General features: G+C 42.9%; 1 protein-coding gene across 4 annotated transcripts in view; it reads right to left on the minus strand.

Moving 5' to 3' along the window:
• Positions 1-14,196: 14,196 nt before the first annotated feature.
• Positions 14,197-19,602, minus strand: part of LIN28B (lin-28 RNA binding posttranscriptional regulator B) — a 102,473-nt gene continuing 97,067 nt past the window's right edge. For all 4 annotated transcript variants that reach the window (XM_077176542.1, XM_054630149.2, XM_077176541.1 and 1 more), the window contains exon 5: positions 14,197-19,324. In XM_077176542.1, the coding sequence (XP_077032657.1) occupies positions 18,955-19,324 (370 nt within the window). In that variant the 3' untranslated portion in view covers positions 14,197-18,954. The remainder of the gene's footprint in view (positions 19,325-19,602) is intronic.

The raw sequence follows: 19,602 nt of genomic DNA on the forward strand, positions 1-19,602 counted from the left end.
AGTTATACAACCCACTTCTTCCCTCCTTAAAACCTCATGCAATACCAAGACACAGGTTAAGGGATTGGAAGTTTGACCTGTGTTGTCAGCATTCCTGCTTCTGGGAATTTAAATCTAGTGTGTAAGATTACATAATTGTGTCTCGTGCTTCTGACAATTTTGCATTATTAAAAATGGCACACAGAGCTGAGACATCACAAACAGATGCAGAATATCTTGAGACCACACAGGTGCAAAAGGCAGCACGGTGACTCCTGGTGGAGGTGACAGAGCAGTCTAAGAGCATCCTTAGGTCAGTGTCTCAGGGACAGTGGCCACATCTCTGAGGCTGCCCCTTGGCTACTGGGGGAGTAAGAGAGGAAATGGGAACTATTTTACTTTTGAGGAGATACAAAGAGTAATGTCCTTGCCCTTATGCCATTTCCCCAAACTTCTGCTGGGGTTCAAACTCCTTTTGAAGAAGAGAACGAAGCTGGTGGATGGAACTCGTGCAGTTTAGCATTAACAAGAAGATGCAGAGTGCCTAAAGTAAAAATAGCAGCTCCTACATCTCCTTCTCCACCTGAACAATCTCTTGTGTTTAGTTACCAAATCAATCAATATGCAGAGCCTGGAGAGACTGCATCTCCTGAATTATCATAGAATTTGTCTTAATAAGCAGGGAGGGCCTGCAGGAGCTGAGCCCTGGGCACCCACTGTGCACCCCTGGCTCAGGCTGTGAGCCCTTGTCTGGTGCCTGGGAGCACAAACCAAGTTATCACCAAAGCTGAGGATGCTACAGCAGTGACACTGCAAATAATGATAAATAATTATGTCAGTTTACCAAAAGTAATACATTTTATTACCTGAAAACCCTTAACTGAAAACTTTTAAATTCCTGAAAAATGGGTAAAATTAATAGGAAATAAGATTACTTGATAAATACAACTGGCAGAGGCTGTTTGCTTCTGTCCCTCTGTTTCAAATAGAGTTGTTGTCAGACAGCAGAAGTTAAGACGGACTGTAAACTGATTTTCCATATTGAATGAGGTACCCCTTTTCATTGCTGTTGCAGAAGGTAAGGAAAAGCATCATGTAATCATTCAGAGTTTAAGGAGGGCTTGTGTAGAGGAGTAGAAGATGTGCTGTAAACACATGATTCATTAATTTCAATGTAAAACTAATTTAAATTAGTAAATCAAACATAAAACAACATATATTTTTAAATCAGAGCACCACATTCTGTTGGTCATAACTGTAACTAAGTACAGTGAACTATATGTATGTGAACTAGAGTAGCAGACTGTTGTCTTCACTAAACAGAATGCCTGTGGGGTAAAAATGAAATGTACTTCACCTTTTTTTTTTTTTTTTTTTGAGAATTCTGTGATTTCAATGAATTTGTATATATGAAAATGCATCTTGAGCACCACATGTGTCAGGGAGACCGAACTAAAAGATATCAATTCTCTCTATCAAGAGCTGTGTTAGAGATACAGTTAAGGCTCTGTCCCATTCTCATAGCACAGCACTGTTTGTCTCAATCTTCAATTTTGTGGAATGAACTTCATGTGGAGCCGACTGAGCTGTAACTCTCATGCTCTCAGGTGGGAGCCCGTGTGCTCCTACCCCAGGAGGTAAATCTGCATTGGAGGAACTGGCCAAAGCTGGAAAAAATTAATTTGAGCATTTAGAGAGGATTCAGAAAATCAGCTGTAGCCCAGCACTTGGGAAGCCACGGGCGTAGTGGCAGAGCTGCTGAACCACTGCATCTTAATTAAGGAAACATGGCAGCCATGATCCACATGATGTTTCTACAGGCTGAAAAACACACAGCTCTCTGGTTCTAGTCCATAAGGGACATTACAGCAAATGGCAAGTTTAGAAAAGGTTAATTCAACCAAAACTCTTGGGCTCAACCAAAACTCTTTCAATAATATGAATGTATTTTAGATAACCCTTGTTTTGAATCAGTCATTTTACAAACAAGCCAAATGTATTTAAATTAAAAAAATATAATGTGTTGAACTAGTATGCAAATACTAAATGTCTTCTTTCTTTCCTATACTATTTCCCTTTAAGAAATGAGGACAATAGAATTATAATCTCCTTATGGAAAATAGGCTACTTTACTTGATACATGCTTTAGTAAGCAAAACAAAGATCTATCAAAAGAAGGGATTTGGTTTTTAAAAAATAGCAATACTGATACAATTAAAAGGCAAGGGCTTCACTCTTCAGCAAATTTTTGGCATCTAGGTAGAGCCTAATTGCAAAAGTACAGACTTGGAAAGTATCTTTGCAGATGGAAGGCAGCAATTTTTAGAGCAACATTGTGCATGACAAGCTATCACATACACATTCACAAATCGTTTGGATGGAGTTTTGGGAACTCAATTTGTAAAGACCTTTAATTTTAACCTTATTACTGGAATTACAACAACAGTTACTTTAATTATTTTCTCAGAAATGTTGCAGTAAGTGCTTCTGAGTAAAATGCTGGCTTTGCATCTCTGATGCCATGTTGGTCACAGCTGCTCCTGCTCAAAGGGGAATGGGTTTCCAGTACTTAGGGGATTAATAAGGGAAGACAAACCATCCTAGTTAATTAGCCCTGACATGTAAACTTCCTGAGAGCATGCTGATGATAATATGAAAGTCATTAGAGGGTGCAGAGATGCAATACAAAGCAAAAGTTGAGGGATCACTCAGTATTGATTGCAATATGGTCTCTGTACTGCTTTTTCAGTAAGGAGAGAGAGCAATATGGAGGGGCTCAACAACACTGCAAAAGTTGATGGGCTCTTTTTGGACCATTTAACAGAACAAAATGCTTTTCAGTTGATAAAGTTATTATGGTAGAACAAAGCATTTTCAATGAGCTTGAATATTAGCTGGATGTTAGTTCACAAGAATATTTACTTAGCATTTAATGCACTTAAATAAGTTCCAAACCTAAGTTACAGCGGTGCCATGTCATGCCTGTGTGTTTTCTAAATACCTCTAGAAGCCTTGAGAGCTTTTTTTTTTCCCAGAGAACTCTTTAAGACCCTTAAGTCAGAGATGAAGTAGATATTAGTACCCCTTTGCACAGGGATGGGTGCAAGCATTGCCAAAACCTCCAGTACTGCACCTACTGTAGCTGAACACTGTTCAGTCACTGCAAGTTACCGTGCTTGAATTACTCCCTAGCTTTCTCCTGGGGGATTAATATCTGTTACAGCCACATCCTGATTTCCTGTGCAAAGTGCTTTTGGGATAACAACTCCCTGTCATCCTTCATAGCAAAGAACAGATCAAAGGCAGTGCCTCTTGACATGCATCCACTTGTGTGCTATTCCGTCAACACTCCTGTGTTCGCTGTCACTCAGCGCTCCATCCTCTTCCAGAAAACTAAGGAACTTAATAATAGTATAGACATTGTCTGCCAAAATACTGTGAAGAAATATGAATCTTCTAAGCTTTTAAATGCCTGTTCTTCTGCAGTTTTTTTCAAAATAATTTCCCCGATCACACCACGCTCTGCAGTTTTACTTGGTAAATTTTTTTATCTTTCAGTGTACTTGGGCTTCTCTCCAAACCTTTATGGAAAGCTTTCTCTATAAAAACTTTTTGTGGCCAAAAATTTCCAGGGTTTCATGACTCATGTCTGCAAGTGCTTTGTTAGGCTTTCAGGGACACTTTATGACGGCTACAACTTAGAAAACCAAACAGCCATCTATGTTTTTCTCTGCATTTCCTCACTGTTTGCTTTTTCAAAAGCTGCCATAAGTCCACAAAGAGACAAGAGAGGAAGGAATCCTTTCTGAAAGGCTGCAAATTTCACCTTCCAGTCAAGTCCACAACCTGGTTCTTGATGCTACTTCTCCATGCAGGTGTGCTCAGGAAAGCTGGCAGTGGCACTGTTCTTTGGCTGGGTTGCTGAATTAAGGGCAGGTATGTTAGATACCTACCTCTCTTAGAAAGCACAGGTAACATACCTGCTCCTGGCTAAACTGGACTTGTCCTGACCTCTAAGGGCTTTGGGATGAGTGTGGGGCATGAGGCATGCACTCACTTTCAGGGGAGAGAGAAAGAAACCTTCCCAGAGGCAGCACTTCAGAAGCATCTTTTTAAATGTAAGTAAATGTTAAGATCACAGCGTTACTGCTTTGTGGACATTTCCCCATCACACCTCCACCACCTCCCTTTCCTGGGGCACAGCACTGGCCTGTGCCAAAGCACAGTCAGGACTGAGCTCTGAGGTGGACTGAGGCTTGTACCTCAGCAGTGGGATTGTACTAAAATCAGTGGCAACTGGGAAATCCAGGTGGAGATGGCTGGTTCATTTGGCTGGGTGTGAGGAAAGAGGAGCGAGAGCCAGCAGGATAAAATCAGCATACAGATGTGTAAGAGGCAATCTCTGCTTTCTTGGAGCTGAGCTTGTTCTCTGGGGTTGGGGAAATCCACTGAAATGCATTTCTGGGATGTGCTTAAGCTGCTGCATGTGGTTGTCACCTGCCATCTAAGGAGAGTGATCTTCTAAGGGATCCTGAGTGCAGGGCAAAGATCTGCAGGCTCCCTGCCCCTTATACATCCACAGGGGTTTGTTCTTCTGAGAATTAAGGCAGGTTTAGCCTTATGTTCCAGCTGGTATTTCATCTCTGTAAGCATATGGAGGAAGGACACAACTTTGTCCAAAATACAAAGGTGCTTGTGGTGAGGATGCAAAACAGGAATTGCTCTTCTGGAAATCCCATAGAGAAATGAAACTCATCCAAGCATTGTGGGGATTACTTGGCTCCCTGTGTCTTTCCTTCTGCCTTCCTTATTTCCTTCTTTGAACACATCTGGCAGTAGAGACAGGTATCAAATGAAACTTTATTATGTTCATTTGTAGCTTTTATGTGCTCACCACTAAACTATACAATTAGCAACAGGAAAAAAAAGATTTATACTGACATAAATTATCATTATATTTGGAGGACTAAGTGCCTAACAGATTATTGCTTCTTTGATTTAGAGTGTATTGAATAAAAAATGGTTTTTTTATGTGCACAGGGTATGCTGTAAAACATCCTACAGAATGTGAAAGTTTAAATACAAATCTTTACTTAAATGTCAAAGGGGAAATCATAGCACTTATATAGAAAACAAAAGTAGACTTTGTTAAAAAGTTGTGGGTTTATTTTGGGAGAAAAAAGACTCCTCTCCTGGTATGTCTTGGACATCCTTTAATTGCTTAAACCTACTACTGTGAGCTGTGGTACTATTTGAAGAGGGTGGGACAAGTAAAAGGCCAAGAAAATACACTTCTAATGTGTGACCCCTGGAGAAATTTGGATTCTTAACACTGCAGCAAATGTTTGCTCCCTCTGCTGCCTTTTCCTAGAAAAGGTGATCTGAAATTCTGCAGGTGAGGAAACAACAGACAAATGAAAGCCCCTAAAATAACCTGTGAGAGCAAATCAGTAACAAAATGAGTGGGGTTTGTTTTCATGTTTTGTTTTAGTGGGCTGGGAACCGTGGTTTTCTTTGCAGAACAATCAATGCTTTGGGTTCAGCATATTTAGTTTGTACCCTAAATGACACAGGAACACACAGGTAGAGTTATTACCACAGAATTTTTTGTGACATTCATTTAAATCAGGCAGCTGGAGCTAATCCAACTTTGTTGGAGTGGAGTTTGTCCACAAGTTGTTTTCATTGCATTCAGCTCAAACCAGCTTCTTTTTACATTGACTATCTTAATGGATGGAGCCTGCTTTTAAATTGTATCTCCATTCATCACAAACCTCTCAGAAAACTAATTGCTTAAAAATGGAAGGAGCAAAGAGAACTGGATTGGTACCTTTTCTCTGCTGCAGCCACCTCCCCAGGGTCAGGGAAGGTGAAGTTGGGAGGCTCTACTGTGGCCAAGCCTGTCCTGAACTGCTCCTGGAGTGCACTCAGCCAGCACAAGGCTTCTTCCAGCACAGCCCCATGGCACCAGTGCAGATGAGCTCTGGCTGAGTGTCAGACAGGGGAACAGAAATGAGCTCTGTGCTAGAGCACCCTGCAAGTTGTGCTGTTTTGCTTGTGAGAGGAGAAATCTTAAAAATTGCTCATTTTGGAAGACAAGAATGCAGACAAACAGCAGCCTCTGCTGGGGAGAAACTTCCTGTGCTTTTTGCAAGTGCTGTCAGTATCAGTGGGGAAGCCAGAAGGAAAGAAAACCAAAACCCATTAATTGAAAAGACATGGATTTGGCAGAGGCTGTGGTAGTGTATGCAAGCTTCAGGCTTGGGGATGAGCCAGATGAGCTTGGAGTATGTCTTGTGGAGCCAAAGGAAGCAGTGGAGGCAACACTGCTCTAGGCTGGGGTGCTTGAGTTGTGATCACAGACCTTTGGGGGAAGCTACTAAGGTGAATAGAATTGTGGGGATAGGTGGCAGATCTGTGAGCTGCCCCTGCACAGCTTTCCCAGACACATCTTCCTATTCTGATTCTTGTCTTCCTCCTGGAGAGGCTTTCTCTGCCTCTCTGAGACAGGTGCAGTAGAGCCTACTGAGGAAAGACAGGGAGAAAAAATCAATTGTGCACTAGCATAACCATGTCATGGAAAGAATGATCACTCTGCTCTTTGTGTCTTGAGGCAGCTGATTGGGGTCTGCTCTTGTCCAGCTCCATATTTATCATGCTCTACAGTGCATTTATAAGCACTAAAAAGTGCTGACTGCTGAAATTAATGGAAATCCCCAACAGAGTAAATCTGAATGAAAGGGGGATGCTGTATATAAATATTATGGGAAATATTTTAATGGCTCCTGCAGTGAGGAAAAAATAATTCTTATTTTCCAATAAAATTCTCTCTCTTATTTTGAGAGAATTTCCACAGTCATCTGGCACTTCCAGGCACTTCAGTTTGGAAGATCAAAGCCTCTTATATGCTTTCTTACCCTCCTTTTGTTCTGCTTACCAGCTCTGTTGACTGAATGATGTGTACATCAGCTGTAATGCACTAATATCCAGGCCCAGCTCTGGGCTTTACTGTGAAAAGAAAATGATAACATCTACTGAGCTGTTATGAGAGAAAATTCTGGCATCTGCAGTATGGCTCTTGCAGAGTGAGTGCTACCCTCATGGCCAGGTAAATGGGATATTTCTCATCAAAACCTGCCTCATTAGGATTTTGTACACTGTGAATTACAGCAGGGAGGCAGCAGATTCTTTTTTGCAGCTGCTGCTGTGGCAATCCTAAGGCATTCAAGATTCCAGCTAGCTCTTCTCTTCCCTGACAGCTCCTACCCCTTCAGAATGGGACAGGGAAAGATAAAACCCCTTCTGCTGGTTTTGTCTGGCCCAGCCCAGGGCTCCCCTCTTTAAGGTCAGAGGGCTGGGTGTTCAGTGCTCACCTATGCCTGACCCATTTCAAAGTGCTGTTAAAGGAAACTAGGTTTAGTGTTTTGGGGTCTTTCCCCTCTTCTTTGGGCTTGGAGAACACCTCTATGTTAATCCCTTTGAGCCAGCCTTCTCTGTAAAAGGAAACTGCTAAAAGAGAGACATTTTCTTCTTTCAGCCCACCCCCACAGCTGTGGGTTTTTGCATTTATTGCTTGTACCAGAAGCTGTCACCTTATGGTGTGTGGTACCTTCAAGCAGAGAAGCAGCTCCAGCTGGATCCTTGGCACTGATGCCAGAACAGAGCTAATTCCCCCAGTTTTTGTTTTATGTTGTTTTGATGTCTATCTTTTCAAACAAACAAATAGTCACAGGGCAATTGCACTTTTTTCCTAAGGCCTGGGAGATCTTACCTGTACATTTCATATTAGAGCTGGTACTTGACATGCACAGAGCTGTCCAACAGCCCCTCTACAACAACAGCAAAATTACACATTGAATTAAAAATAAAGATACAAACAAGGCAGCTGAGCAGATCTGAAACTTCACCAGGCAAGTACCTTGCTATGTAATCTGGAGAAATAAAGCAGTGCACATTAAAGAGACTCAGGGTACATGAACTGTTTTCCTGAGAACCTGAGCAAAGCAAGTGATGACCAGGGAATGAAGCACAGGAGCAGGGATTTCCAGACCTGTGCTCTCCTCACCATGTCACTGCAGGTGTGGTTCACCGAGCCCACTTTTCCAGAAGGGATTGGCACGTTCTGGAAGCTGCACTTAAAACATTTCAATCCTTTTCAGGGAAGCAGGGGCTTGTCCTCCCTGCTGACCTGTGACCTGGCTGCCAAGGCCTTGCTGAGAGCCAGTGAATAGCAGACAGGGATGAGATGGAGTAATTACAGTGGGTGAATGGGGAAAATAAAGATGGACCCCTTTCTTCTTTTATCTCAAACAGAGGAGCTAATTTAGGGAACCTTTCCAACAAAGGCTCACAGTGACCCAAATCCTTGCCCCTTTGACTCAGTGGGGACAAAGCCAGGCTCAGAAGCAATGGGTTGGATGGACACTGAAGAGGCACCGGGTGATGAGTGTGGCTGGACCCTGGCACGGGCCTGGGAAGCTCAGCTGGGGGCTCAGGGTGACCCCAGGAGCCCCTGTGGCTCTTGGGCCCTGCCAGAGCCTCTCTGCAGCGAGAGGAAACCAATTGAAAGAGACTCTTGACCTTCTTTATTCTCCTACCAGCCCTCTCTTCTTGTATCCTGTCACTTCACTGAGGCTTTGTGCTGGTAGTGTTCCAGGAAATGGATGATTTTGTTTTGATTTTCAGTGAGTATAGCATGTCCCTGTGTGACTCATGAGGGTGACAAGGTTTTTCTGGTAGCTGCTTGTAGCTCTTAGCTGCAAGCTCATAAATACCTTGTGCTCCTAAGGGGCTCAAGATGGTGCTGATTGGTGCATTTCCTTCCATTACCTTCCCTGCTCCTCTGGTGTCTATGTCTTGCTGCAGGGCTTCAAATCCATGTAAAAAGAGGCAGGTGGGCTGTTTTCACTGAAAAAATTCACCTGAAAATCAGTCCTCATCCCTGCTGTGGAAAACACTGTCAGTACTGTTGATTTGAAATACTTCTTGTTTGTAGAGAAAAATACCTGTTTTAAGCCTCTGAAATAGATCAGCATATTGTCATTCCCAGTCCCAAAAACCTACCAGTTGCCAGTGTTCAGAAAATGTTAATCTTGCAGAAAAATTGTGAAGAACCCTAGGCCTACCTTTGCCACTTTGTCAAGCTGAAGGGCAGGAAATCATAAGCAGACAAAAGAAGGGAGGTTTTACACCACTGCCTGCAGAGATGATGCTGTCTGGTCAAACAGCTGGAACTTCAGCCCCTCCCTTGCAGTTTCTGGGAAGCTTTGTGAGGTTTCTAGGAACAAGATTTTACCTTCCCCTTTGTGGTTCATGGCCTTCATCCAGCAGGACTGTGGTGACTCTTCAGCAGAGCACAGCAGCCAGAGGATGCTCTGCAGAGGTTTCTCTGGCTGTTTCTCACTAGTACTGGCTCAAGGGGAAATACTCTCAGCCTCTCTTGACTTTTGGGCAGTGTGCTGCCCCAGCTAGACACCAGATGCCCACCAAAGCTGCTCTATCGCTCCCTCTTCAGCTGGAGAGGGGAGGGAAAATGTAATAAAAGATTCATCCAGGTCGAGATAAGGACAGGGAGAGATCAATCACCAGTCACTGTCATAGGGAAAACAGACTTGACTTGGGGAAATTAGCATAATTTATTACCAATCAAATCAGAGTAGGGTAATGAGAAACAAAATCTAAAAACAGCTTCCCCACTTCTTTCCCCCACACCTTCTTTCTGGGCTCAGTTTTATTCCCAAAACCTCTCTCTTTCCTGCCAGCATTGCAGGGGAATGGACATTGTGGATTGTGGTAGGCTTCTCACAGGTAGGTTGTCTCTGCTTCTCCTTTCTCCTCAGGGAGAGGGCTCCTCACACTCTTCCCCTGCTCCAGAGTGGTGTCCCTCTCATGGAAGACATTCCTTCCTAAACTTCTCCAGTGAAGTGAGTCCTTCCCATGGGCTGCAGCTGTTCATGCACTGCTCCAGTGTGGGTGCCTTGCATGGGCTGCAGACCCTCAGGAACAGGATGGTTCAGTGTGGGTCCTTCATGGGGCCACAGGTCCTGCCAGAAGCCTGCTCCAGTGTGGGATTCTCCCGGGCTCACAGCATCCTCTGGGCATCCACCTGCTGCCCCATGGACTTCCATGGGCTGGAGGGGCACAGCTGCCCCTGCCCCCACACCCCCAAACCTGGCAGCAAACCCAGTATGGGCAGGGGAACAAGGCTGTAGCTTTTAGTACTCAGGTCAATTCAGGGCCATCACTTCTTCATGAGTCATCAGGAGAAACAACCCCAAACCCTGGTCTGAAAATGGAGCATTACTGAAACAGATGGAAAGGCACCTGAGCCTATTGCTGCTCTTTGAAGCCCCTGATTTGCTGTCCCCAGACTCCAGGAGCTGCCACTAATCCTATTTTTTCCAGATTCTTTGGGCAGAGTGGCTAGCAAACCTTGCCCTCTTTTTTCCTTTTCTATTCTTTCTTTTTTTTTTTTTTCTTAATCACCTGGTGCTGAAACCATATGTCTGTTCCTGCAGTTCTTTTGCTTTAATTCCCCTTGGCTTTTGCTGACAGACAAACAGATCTTAGGGCTCAGGCACTGCTGGTGTGGTGCTTGTGCCTGTCCCCTTCACCCTCCCACGCCGCAGCAGCCAAGCAGAGGGTCTCTGTGGGGGCAGCCTCTGCTCCTCTCTGCACAGCTTTGTGCAAGACAGCTGCTTTTCAGAAACTCTCAGGCTTGAAACTCCAGAGAAGTTACGGTTCAGCAGGCTTGACTGTGACTTTTTGTCACAGCTGTCAGTGTAGGTCAAGGAGAGATGAAAGAAACAGGGCCTGAATGGAAAGGAACTTGCTGAGCTTCAAGCCCCCACCCTTGCTGTGCTGCCTTGGGGGAGAAACGGCATCGCTGCTTTCTTTCATAGGCAACTCCCAAAATACTTCCAAATTCAACTTATTCTACATCATTCTAGTAACTTTCAGCCAGTATTTCCCAAAATGTCTGATTAGTCTGATTGCCTCAAATATTTTGGGTGCTCCAACTGAAGTGGATTTGGTTGTTCATTGTTTTTTATTATTATTTTGTTCGATTTGGTTTTGGTGGGGCAGTTTTAGCTAATTGCTTTAAAGAACCCAGCGCATGATAATCCAGCATGTTTCCAAAAGGGAAAGAAGACAAAAGAACCAGTTTTCTAGGACACTGAAGACCAACACTGGCAGCTCAATAAGGCTGATTTTAAAGCCAGAGCTGATATGCTATCCCAGCATATCCTTACTTCATTGTGAATGAGGCAAGTTGCAAGTTTCTTAAAATAATGATAAAGAGGAAGCAATTCTACATTAATATATATATATATATATATATATATATATATATATACTGGGTCTTGTCTATAATTTAAAAAACTAAAGAAAGGGGGTTGAATTTCCTTATTGGTGCACATAGGACTTTTCACTACAGTGGACAAAGAGCTGGAAGTTGAAGCCAGTGGAGCTGGAAAATGAGGCACTACTTGTTAGCAGCAGGTGATTAAAACAAGCTGTCATGGAGCAGACCATCTCTTTTTTTTTCTCAAAAGCATTCAGGCCTGACCTGAAGCCCTATTAGAAAATATTCTTAAAGCACCCAAGCAAACATGGCTCCAGTTAAAGCCGAGTGCTAAAATTCAATGCCCTTGTAACTGCTTTGAATTTAATAGCCTGGGAGGTCCAGCAGGTCAATGTAGATCAACAACTGGTACTTCCTGGCCTGGAATCCTGGATTATTTGGAAGTAAATGGGTTGTAAGCATCTAAACCTGGATGGATACCTAAGCTCAGGGCTTGTCATTCTTTCTGCCTGGTTTGCCTTCTCCTGGCTGGAGAACATTAGAAACCCCACCAGTCCATCTTTGTTGGTTTATTAAGTGTTTGGCTGCTCCAGCCCTGAATAGCTGGGCTAAGAGCTGTGCAGCAAGTGATGCCCAGGGCCAGATATTGAACAGCCAGCAAACAAAAATCGACCAGCTGCATGTTAACTGAGCACCAGCAGCCTGAAAAGGTGCCTGGGGCTCGATGGCAGCTACAGTGGCCAATGACTGCAAAAAATAATAACTGGTGCAGAGTAACATGCTCTTGAGGGGACTGCTCATCCTAGAGGTCAACAACATTGCAGGCAGCAGACAACACTGGAAACAGCAGAGCACTTTGCCAAAATGCTGTTTACATTTATTAATTGGGACATCACCTGAATTACACTAATATCAGGAGAATTCACATCACATATTCATCCACAGAATGAATTGCCTCCTGCCCACCACAGAGTGTCTTCCTGTGCAAGTATACAGGAAGTGTGAGGGGTAATTATGTAAACAGCTTGAAAGCATGTGAAATTACTTGCATCTGGGGTATTTTTGTTATTGGAGAAAAGTTGACTGGTGTTGAGGGAAGGAGATAGGTATGCTGAGTCTACCATAAATTAGGAGTAGTTTAGAAATTAATAGCTTGTGTAAATGTAATGGCTTGTGGGAGCTCTTGCTCCCAACAGATTGCAAGAAAAATGCAATTCTTTCAAAAATGGACACATTTGTTTTGGCACTTAGGGTTACAGAAAGGCAGGAGATAGCTTGGAAGCAGGCGTCCCAGGACCCACTGAACAGGGAAGAAAATAAACATGCTACTTTTATTGTTATTTCAAAAGGCTTCTGTGGTTTTGATGTTACTCTATTGACTAAATTAGAAGTTTCAACCCAAAGATTTCTTCTTGTTGGCACAGAGCAATGTTGTTGTTAATGCTGTGTGGCAGTGATCACTTCTCTGCAAGGTTAGGAAGGGGGGCCTTGCCTTGCAGCAGTGGATTTAGGTACTGCTGATGAGCTGCCTTTGCCTAATGCACAAGACAAGGCTTCCTGTCCATAACGTGAAGGATTAGCTCTAAAAAGGGGAAAGGAAGAAGATGCTGACTTTTAGTGGCTCTGGGAAGGAGGGCTGCTCATTTGGGAGATGAGGTGGGAAGAACTAGGTGGTGCTTTGGTCTCAGTCAACATTAGACACTGCTGGAGAGGAAGTTTTCATTTCACTTGTTCCAAGGGTTTCCCACATCTGTGCATGGCCAGAGCTGCTCAGTGCTCCCCGAGGTGGCTTCCTCCTGCCTGGGTCACCTTGCAGGGTGTTCCAGGAGTTAGGTGGTGGCACACCCAAGGTGTCCCCTCCCATTCCCTGAAACACTGGGCTAAGGCTGGCCAGGAGCTCATTTAAGCATCTGGTGTGAACTGTGCTCTTCACAGAGCACTCATCAGATCTTTCACAGAAAGCCTCACTCCTCATGACTGACACCAGCAGTGGGACAGGATCTCAGCCAAGGGGATTGGGAATCACCTCTTCCACATTTCAGGAGAGTGATGAAACCACTTGGCTACAGGTTGGGAGTGACTGGATGTGACTGGACATGTGATTGGGACACATCTTCATAGCTCACTCTTTTTTGAGGACATGTATTAGAGTGGTGAGGTAAGGGGAAGTAAATGGAAGTTTTCTGTGACTAGAAGAGTAATAGATAGTCACCCTTTCATGCAGGTGTTTGTGCAATTAGAAAAAAAAATTCCTCCTTGTGTTAGAAGAGGTTCTTAAATTTTGCCATTAATCACTGCATGCAGAGCCCTGTGTTAAAACAGAGGCCCTGGAGCTGGCACATACATGTCCTCAAATATTTTAATACAGAATGATGGGCTAATGCTATCCAAGTCATTAATAACACTTTATGTAATTTAGAGAAGGAATTTCCAGGTAATGAAAAATGACAGCACTTTCCTTTCTAAAAAGAAACCCCTCTTCAACTCAGTTTAAATTACCATGAAATAGATATATACAAGCTTACAGATTATGGAAGGAGTAATAAAGATGGGATGAGGCTTAAATACCAAAAGCTTTTCAGGTGAGATAATAACCTAAATGTCTAAATGTCTGATAGCCTTAATGTCCAGTGTATTCTCACAGAGAGTAAGTACCAAAAGCTGTAATCCTGCAGTTTAATTTCAATAGCTGAATAGGTTTTGGGGTACAATTTTTTCAGCACTGCAAGTATGATTCAGGTATGAATGAATCATTTACTTCTCCCTCCCCCCAACAATGACTTATATAACTCAAATTATTTTTTCTGAAGGTAATATCCCAAAACTAAGTGAGCATAGGTGCAAAAGAAAACTACCCAGTGACATGCAGTGTGTTTTTATCATGCAAATAAAGCAAATCTCAAAGGCTCACGGTAAATGCCAATGTTATATGTTTTATTTTTAATCAAGTAATTCTTTTCAACCTCACAATATCCATGACTGACAGGAAAAAAAGACATTAGGCATGAAATGAGGATATAAAATACATGATATGTAGAAAGGCAATCAGTGCTTTAGTCCCTCAAGACAGTAAACAGGTGAAATGACTTTCAAAACTTCAACTCAAGGTTTTTTTCTTACAACATAAAATTCAAGTGATTCTTCTTTTATTTCACCCTGTAAACAACATACAAGTCAAAATGGACAATGAGGTAACCTATACTACAGAAGATAATTTAAAAACACTAGATAAGACACAGTATTAAAGACATATAGAAATCAGTGTTCACTTTGGTCTCTAGTATGGTTATTGTTATTATTATCACAAGCAACACATACTAGTTAAAGCCAGTCTGGTGATGTTTGTCAGACAGTTGTTGCTTAACTTAGTAATCCAAGAGGTAGTCAAAACCATTGTCCTTTGTAAAGATATTCATACATTTGGTTCAATGACAACGGTAGCAAATACCTTGCTACTTTTCAACATTCTCAGAAAAATACTGCCACAGCTGCTGATACACAGCCCTGGTTTATACAAAAAAAAAAGGAAGTGTGTGTTCATAGATCAACCTCTTGTTATCAGTCAACAGTTGTAACAGGGGTAACACAACCACTGGATCTTAAAGAGGCTGTTGATAAAACTAAGCAAAATAAGATCGATGCATTTAACAAGGCTCTGCTTGTTTCTAAAACAATACTCAAATCTCATTAAGACTTCTAGGAAATTAAAATCAGTGCATCTGCACATGTACACATCTTCCCAATTACTTTTATATCTAGCACAGGGGAATACATATATATTTTTATGATAAACATTTCTTACAGATAAATTAATTAAATTAAATTTAAGACTCCATGTGATTTCCCATGTTCTTTTATAATTCTTCTTACAAAGAATGGTACAAGATCTATAAGCACTTTTTTTTTAATGGGGTTCTATTAACAAAACTAAGTTAGCAGGAACCAAGCAGGAACTCCAGGATAACACTGGTGCAGAATAAAATGGCTGAAAAAGAAGGCCTACAACGGGAAGAGGTAGGATCTGAATGTGGTATTTGGCACTCCCTGAAAGCTGGCTAAAGGCAAAATATTGCAAATGGTATTACAATGCCAGATCTACCATCAACTGCAGCAAAAAGTTATTTGGCTCTTCCTCCAAATACAAGTCTTCCTCATGGCCTATCTTTTGTAGCGTGTAATTAAATATTGTGACCTCTCCTTGGGGAAGAGCAAAAAATATCTCAAAATGTCCCTTACAATTAAATCACATTGAGCATTTTGGGATGGGGGAAGGGGAGGGAGGGAGATTCTTGCTTCAGGTTTAACCTTATCTCCACTATTGTTAGGAGAAAAATACATCTGTCTGAGCAGATATTGAACTACTTCTACTCAAACGAGTTTTATTGTGGAGTGCTCTGGCAAGGACAGGCTGGTGAACAGGGGGAAATCCAGCCTGAGTGAATGCTGCCGAATATTAATTTTGTCCTTAGGCATGAAGGAAGAATCCCAAACTCAGTCTGTGCCTCCTCCTTTAGAAGGTTCTTTGCTTATTTGGAGCAGCCAATTGAAGGAGTGTAACTAGATTTTTTTCCCTACTGCAGCCCAGTGCTAAGTAGTTACCTGCTGCAGCTTATGCTGCGGTATGTTTAACTTAGGCATGTACGTTTTTGTCTCTTCTGGAGCTGTATTTATTCCCGTGAACAGTGCCCATAATCCTTTGGACAGAAAAATAAAAACTTTCAAAGAAATGTTTGGAAAGGTCTCATAATTTCAAATGGATGCTTCATCTTAAACAAGTATTTACCATAACGTCTGCAGTGGTGAACTAACAGTCACATATTCAGTACAGATAAAAAGTATGTACCATAGATCAACAGCCACCTTTAAGGCCACAGCAGCACAAAGGTGTGATCATGCAGTAGATATGAGGTAGCCTTTTGCTGTAAACAGAATAATAATTTTATTGTCACCCATGTAAACAAAGTGGGCTTGATGCTTTTGTGTTTTTGTTCTTCCCCCTCCACCCCCATCCCCCATCCCTCCCCTCCTAGAAAAGCCAAGCACCAGTAACTCCAACTGGAAGTCAGTGGGAGCTGTGGTTGCCCAGCATCTCTGAAAACTCAGACCCTGTGGATATAAAGACACAAATGCTCACATAAGCAACCAGTACATAATACCACTTCATCATTTCACAGGAACTTATAATACAAAACGCTGAGATCTGATTATCAGAAACGTAGGTCTATGTCAACTCAGAGGTAGTTACTAACATCAGTACATAATACTTATATAGAGATAAAAAGGTCTAAGACTATTTGGTTTGTTCTGAGTAAGCAGGTCTGTAGACTATTCTGTAAAGAAAAAACATTACGTGGTATATTCCCTGAGCAAAGTTCTTTGTCCTGAGTATGTTATGTAACAGTGATAACATTCTAATATATAAAAATAAAACCTTAAGCTTTCAACAATAAGATAGGGTTTGGTATGTGCTCTTAGCAGTTCAGTCTGACTTTGGTGCGCACAGTGATTTCAAACAGCACCTACAAAAATCCACATGTTGAAAACATTTCTTTATCTCAGCTCTGAACTTCTTACATATAAACAGGGAATGACCAGTTTTCAAATCCACAGTTGCCTATTTCTATAAGGAACTTTGGTTTAAATTTTCAAAGTGACCTAAGTTTTGCATCTTTGCTGTTTAACCTGGTTTTTACACCGACTAGAAGGTTAAGCAATGCCACTTTGATTTGTCTACATAATTTAAATAAGTTTACTATCCTTACGTAAGGCAAGGACGTTCTCTATAGATATATCACATTCAATATCGTCAAAGGTAAGCTTTGCATTAGCATTACTGAGAACTTCAGTACAAACCTTGAGATTCTTGCAAACACTGGCAAGGAATTCACACAAAATAATTCTCTCAAAATTGTGCCCTTCACTGAGGAGTTTGATGACTACCTGTTCACTGAAGCAGCAGCAGCACCAGTAAAAGTCTCATCTGGCAGGACAAGTGGGAAGGGGAAAGGCCACGCAGTGAGCCAGCTGCATACCTGTTGTAACCATCGGCTGCAGAGGAGTTACCAGGGTAAGACTTTGGCTCGCTGTGGCCTTTCATGCAGGCTGTTTCTTTAGTTTGATTATCCGAGCTTAAACCTACCCGACACTTTCAAGCTTTAACAGCCTGTGTTTATTGCCAATGTTAAGGATTATACAGGTTTCTCTAATTAACTTACATCCACAATGGGATTTGTCAGAGTACGTTATCTTACGTATGACTTGGTAATTCAAAAGTTACAAATGGAAAGCGACTTGAAGTTTTGATAGGCTCCAACTCTATTAACCCTGAGCAAGGCCTGCAGCCCAGGGAGTCTCACTCTGAGGCCACCAATCTTCCTCCTCTTTCACACAGAAGTGTGTGGTCCTAGGGCACTCTGGACCAAGGCTGGTCAGCTGCAGCCCCCAGTTCACAAGAAGCAGCTGATGCCCAGGGCTTCTGGCAAATCTGCAGGTGCCTCCACTCAGGCTGGTCTGCACCCATGCTGCATCCTCATCTAGGGAGGCCAGCTGAGCAACCCCACGTGCCCATCAACCTTTAGTCTCTATTCAGCCCAGGATCTCCTTAGCTTTGCATTTTGTTTTCTTGAAAACCCAAACAGACAACAACAACAATAAAAATCCCTAGGGAGTTCTCTCCATGGTATTTCAACAGGAAATAAGGGGGAAGACCCTTCAAATTGAGGGACACTACTTGGGACCAAGAGAAATTGCTGCTGCTGCGGCTACTACTGCCACCAAGGTACCCTAAATGTTCACAGTATACAAATGGCTAACCAGGATGGCATCCTGACACCATTCAAAAGGGTCTGTTTGGTAACAACTTACACATTCTCCCCTACACAACAGACATCTAAATTACAGTTACAATCATATTAATTTAACAAAACGTTTTGAGAAACCATCACAGAAACTACACATTCATTGTCTTTTCTGGAGCTTTAAACTCCTCACCAACAAAGGGTAGTGGCAATGAGAGTCGTATTGAGTCATGAAACTGCCCTGCACTGGCATGGGGAGGGGAGGGTTTTGATATTTTGTGGAGATGAAAAAGGAACTAATTCAAATTGATGGTACGGGGGATGTCTTAGTATCTTTAGTACCATATGGCAGCTTTAAAATATGAAAGTATCCTTTGGTTTACAAGACACATAACAGTCTTGATCTCAGTTCTTTGTGTGGTTTATCAGGTTTGGTTTGTTTCTGAGTGAAATTTCAGAAAATTGGGTTTTCTTGTTTGCTTTCTGAAGACGTTTAGAAACTGGTTCTAGGAATGAGTTCAGGAACATTGAGTGGGTACTGTGACTTTTGCTTCACAGTAATGCCTGGTGGGATCTGGAGAATGGTCTGATGGAAAAATATATATTTATAGATATGTACACATACATACACACACATGCACACTCACACATACACACAGAAAGTAAAACATAATGCACCCTGCTCAAATGTATTTTGTTTGGAGTGATTTGTCTATCAAAGAAAAAAAAAACCAAAAAACAACAAAACATTCACAGTTCCTCAACAGTAGTTAAAATTCCAGGTCAGCTACTGATAATGAATTATTTCCCCTGTACTTGCATGAGGTAGACATCCCAAGAGGGTAAAGAAAACGGAACATTATGAAAAATGCATTAAGTTTTTTTCCTTTTCTGAACAGAAGGCCCCTTTCTGTTTGGTTCTTCAGGCGACGCAGACAACTTACTCGACGACACTTCCTGTGGTGACCTGCCCGAGCGCTCCGACATCTCCGACCTGCCTTCCTGAGAGTACGATGGAGACGAGAAGCCGTGCGTCCCTCCCCCTTCTCTCAGCAAGGCAGAAGTGGAAGGCTGCGGTTCGGCTTCGTGTCTTCCCTGAGAACTAGTGGGCTGCTGCGAGACAGTTTTATGGGGGCAGTTAGCCACCATGTGCATGATGCTCTGACAGTAATGGCACTTCTTTGGCTGCGGAGGTAGACTACATTCTTTAGCGTGGTGGTCGAGGCCACCGCAGTTGTAGCATCTAAAACCAAACAGAGACAGAGATGGAGTTACGCAAGGCAGCGTCCAGCGGGAAGGTTTCTTGCGGGCTCGGGCCCGGCCCCACTAGAGGGCACCAGATCTCCAGCCATGGCCGCCCCGCCGTCCCTGCGAGCCCCGGCACCCGCGTCCCGCCGTCCCGCGCCGAGCGGGGATGCTCCGGCTCGGCCGCTCCCGGAACCAGGGCCCGAGGGACGCGGTGCTGGCAGCCGGGGAAAGGCGAGCCCGAGGAGGGGCGCGGTGCCCGCCCCGAGCCAGGAC

Source organism: Agelaius phoeniceus, chromosome 3, assembly GCF_051311805.1.
Source record: "Agelaius phoeniceus isolate bAgePho1 chromosome 3, bAgePho1.hap1, whole genome shotgun sequence".
Taxonomy (NCBI): Eukaryota; Metazoa; Chordata; class Aves; order Passeriformes; family Icteridae; genus Agelaius; species Agelaius phoeniceus.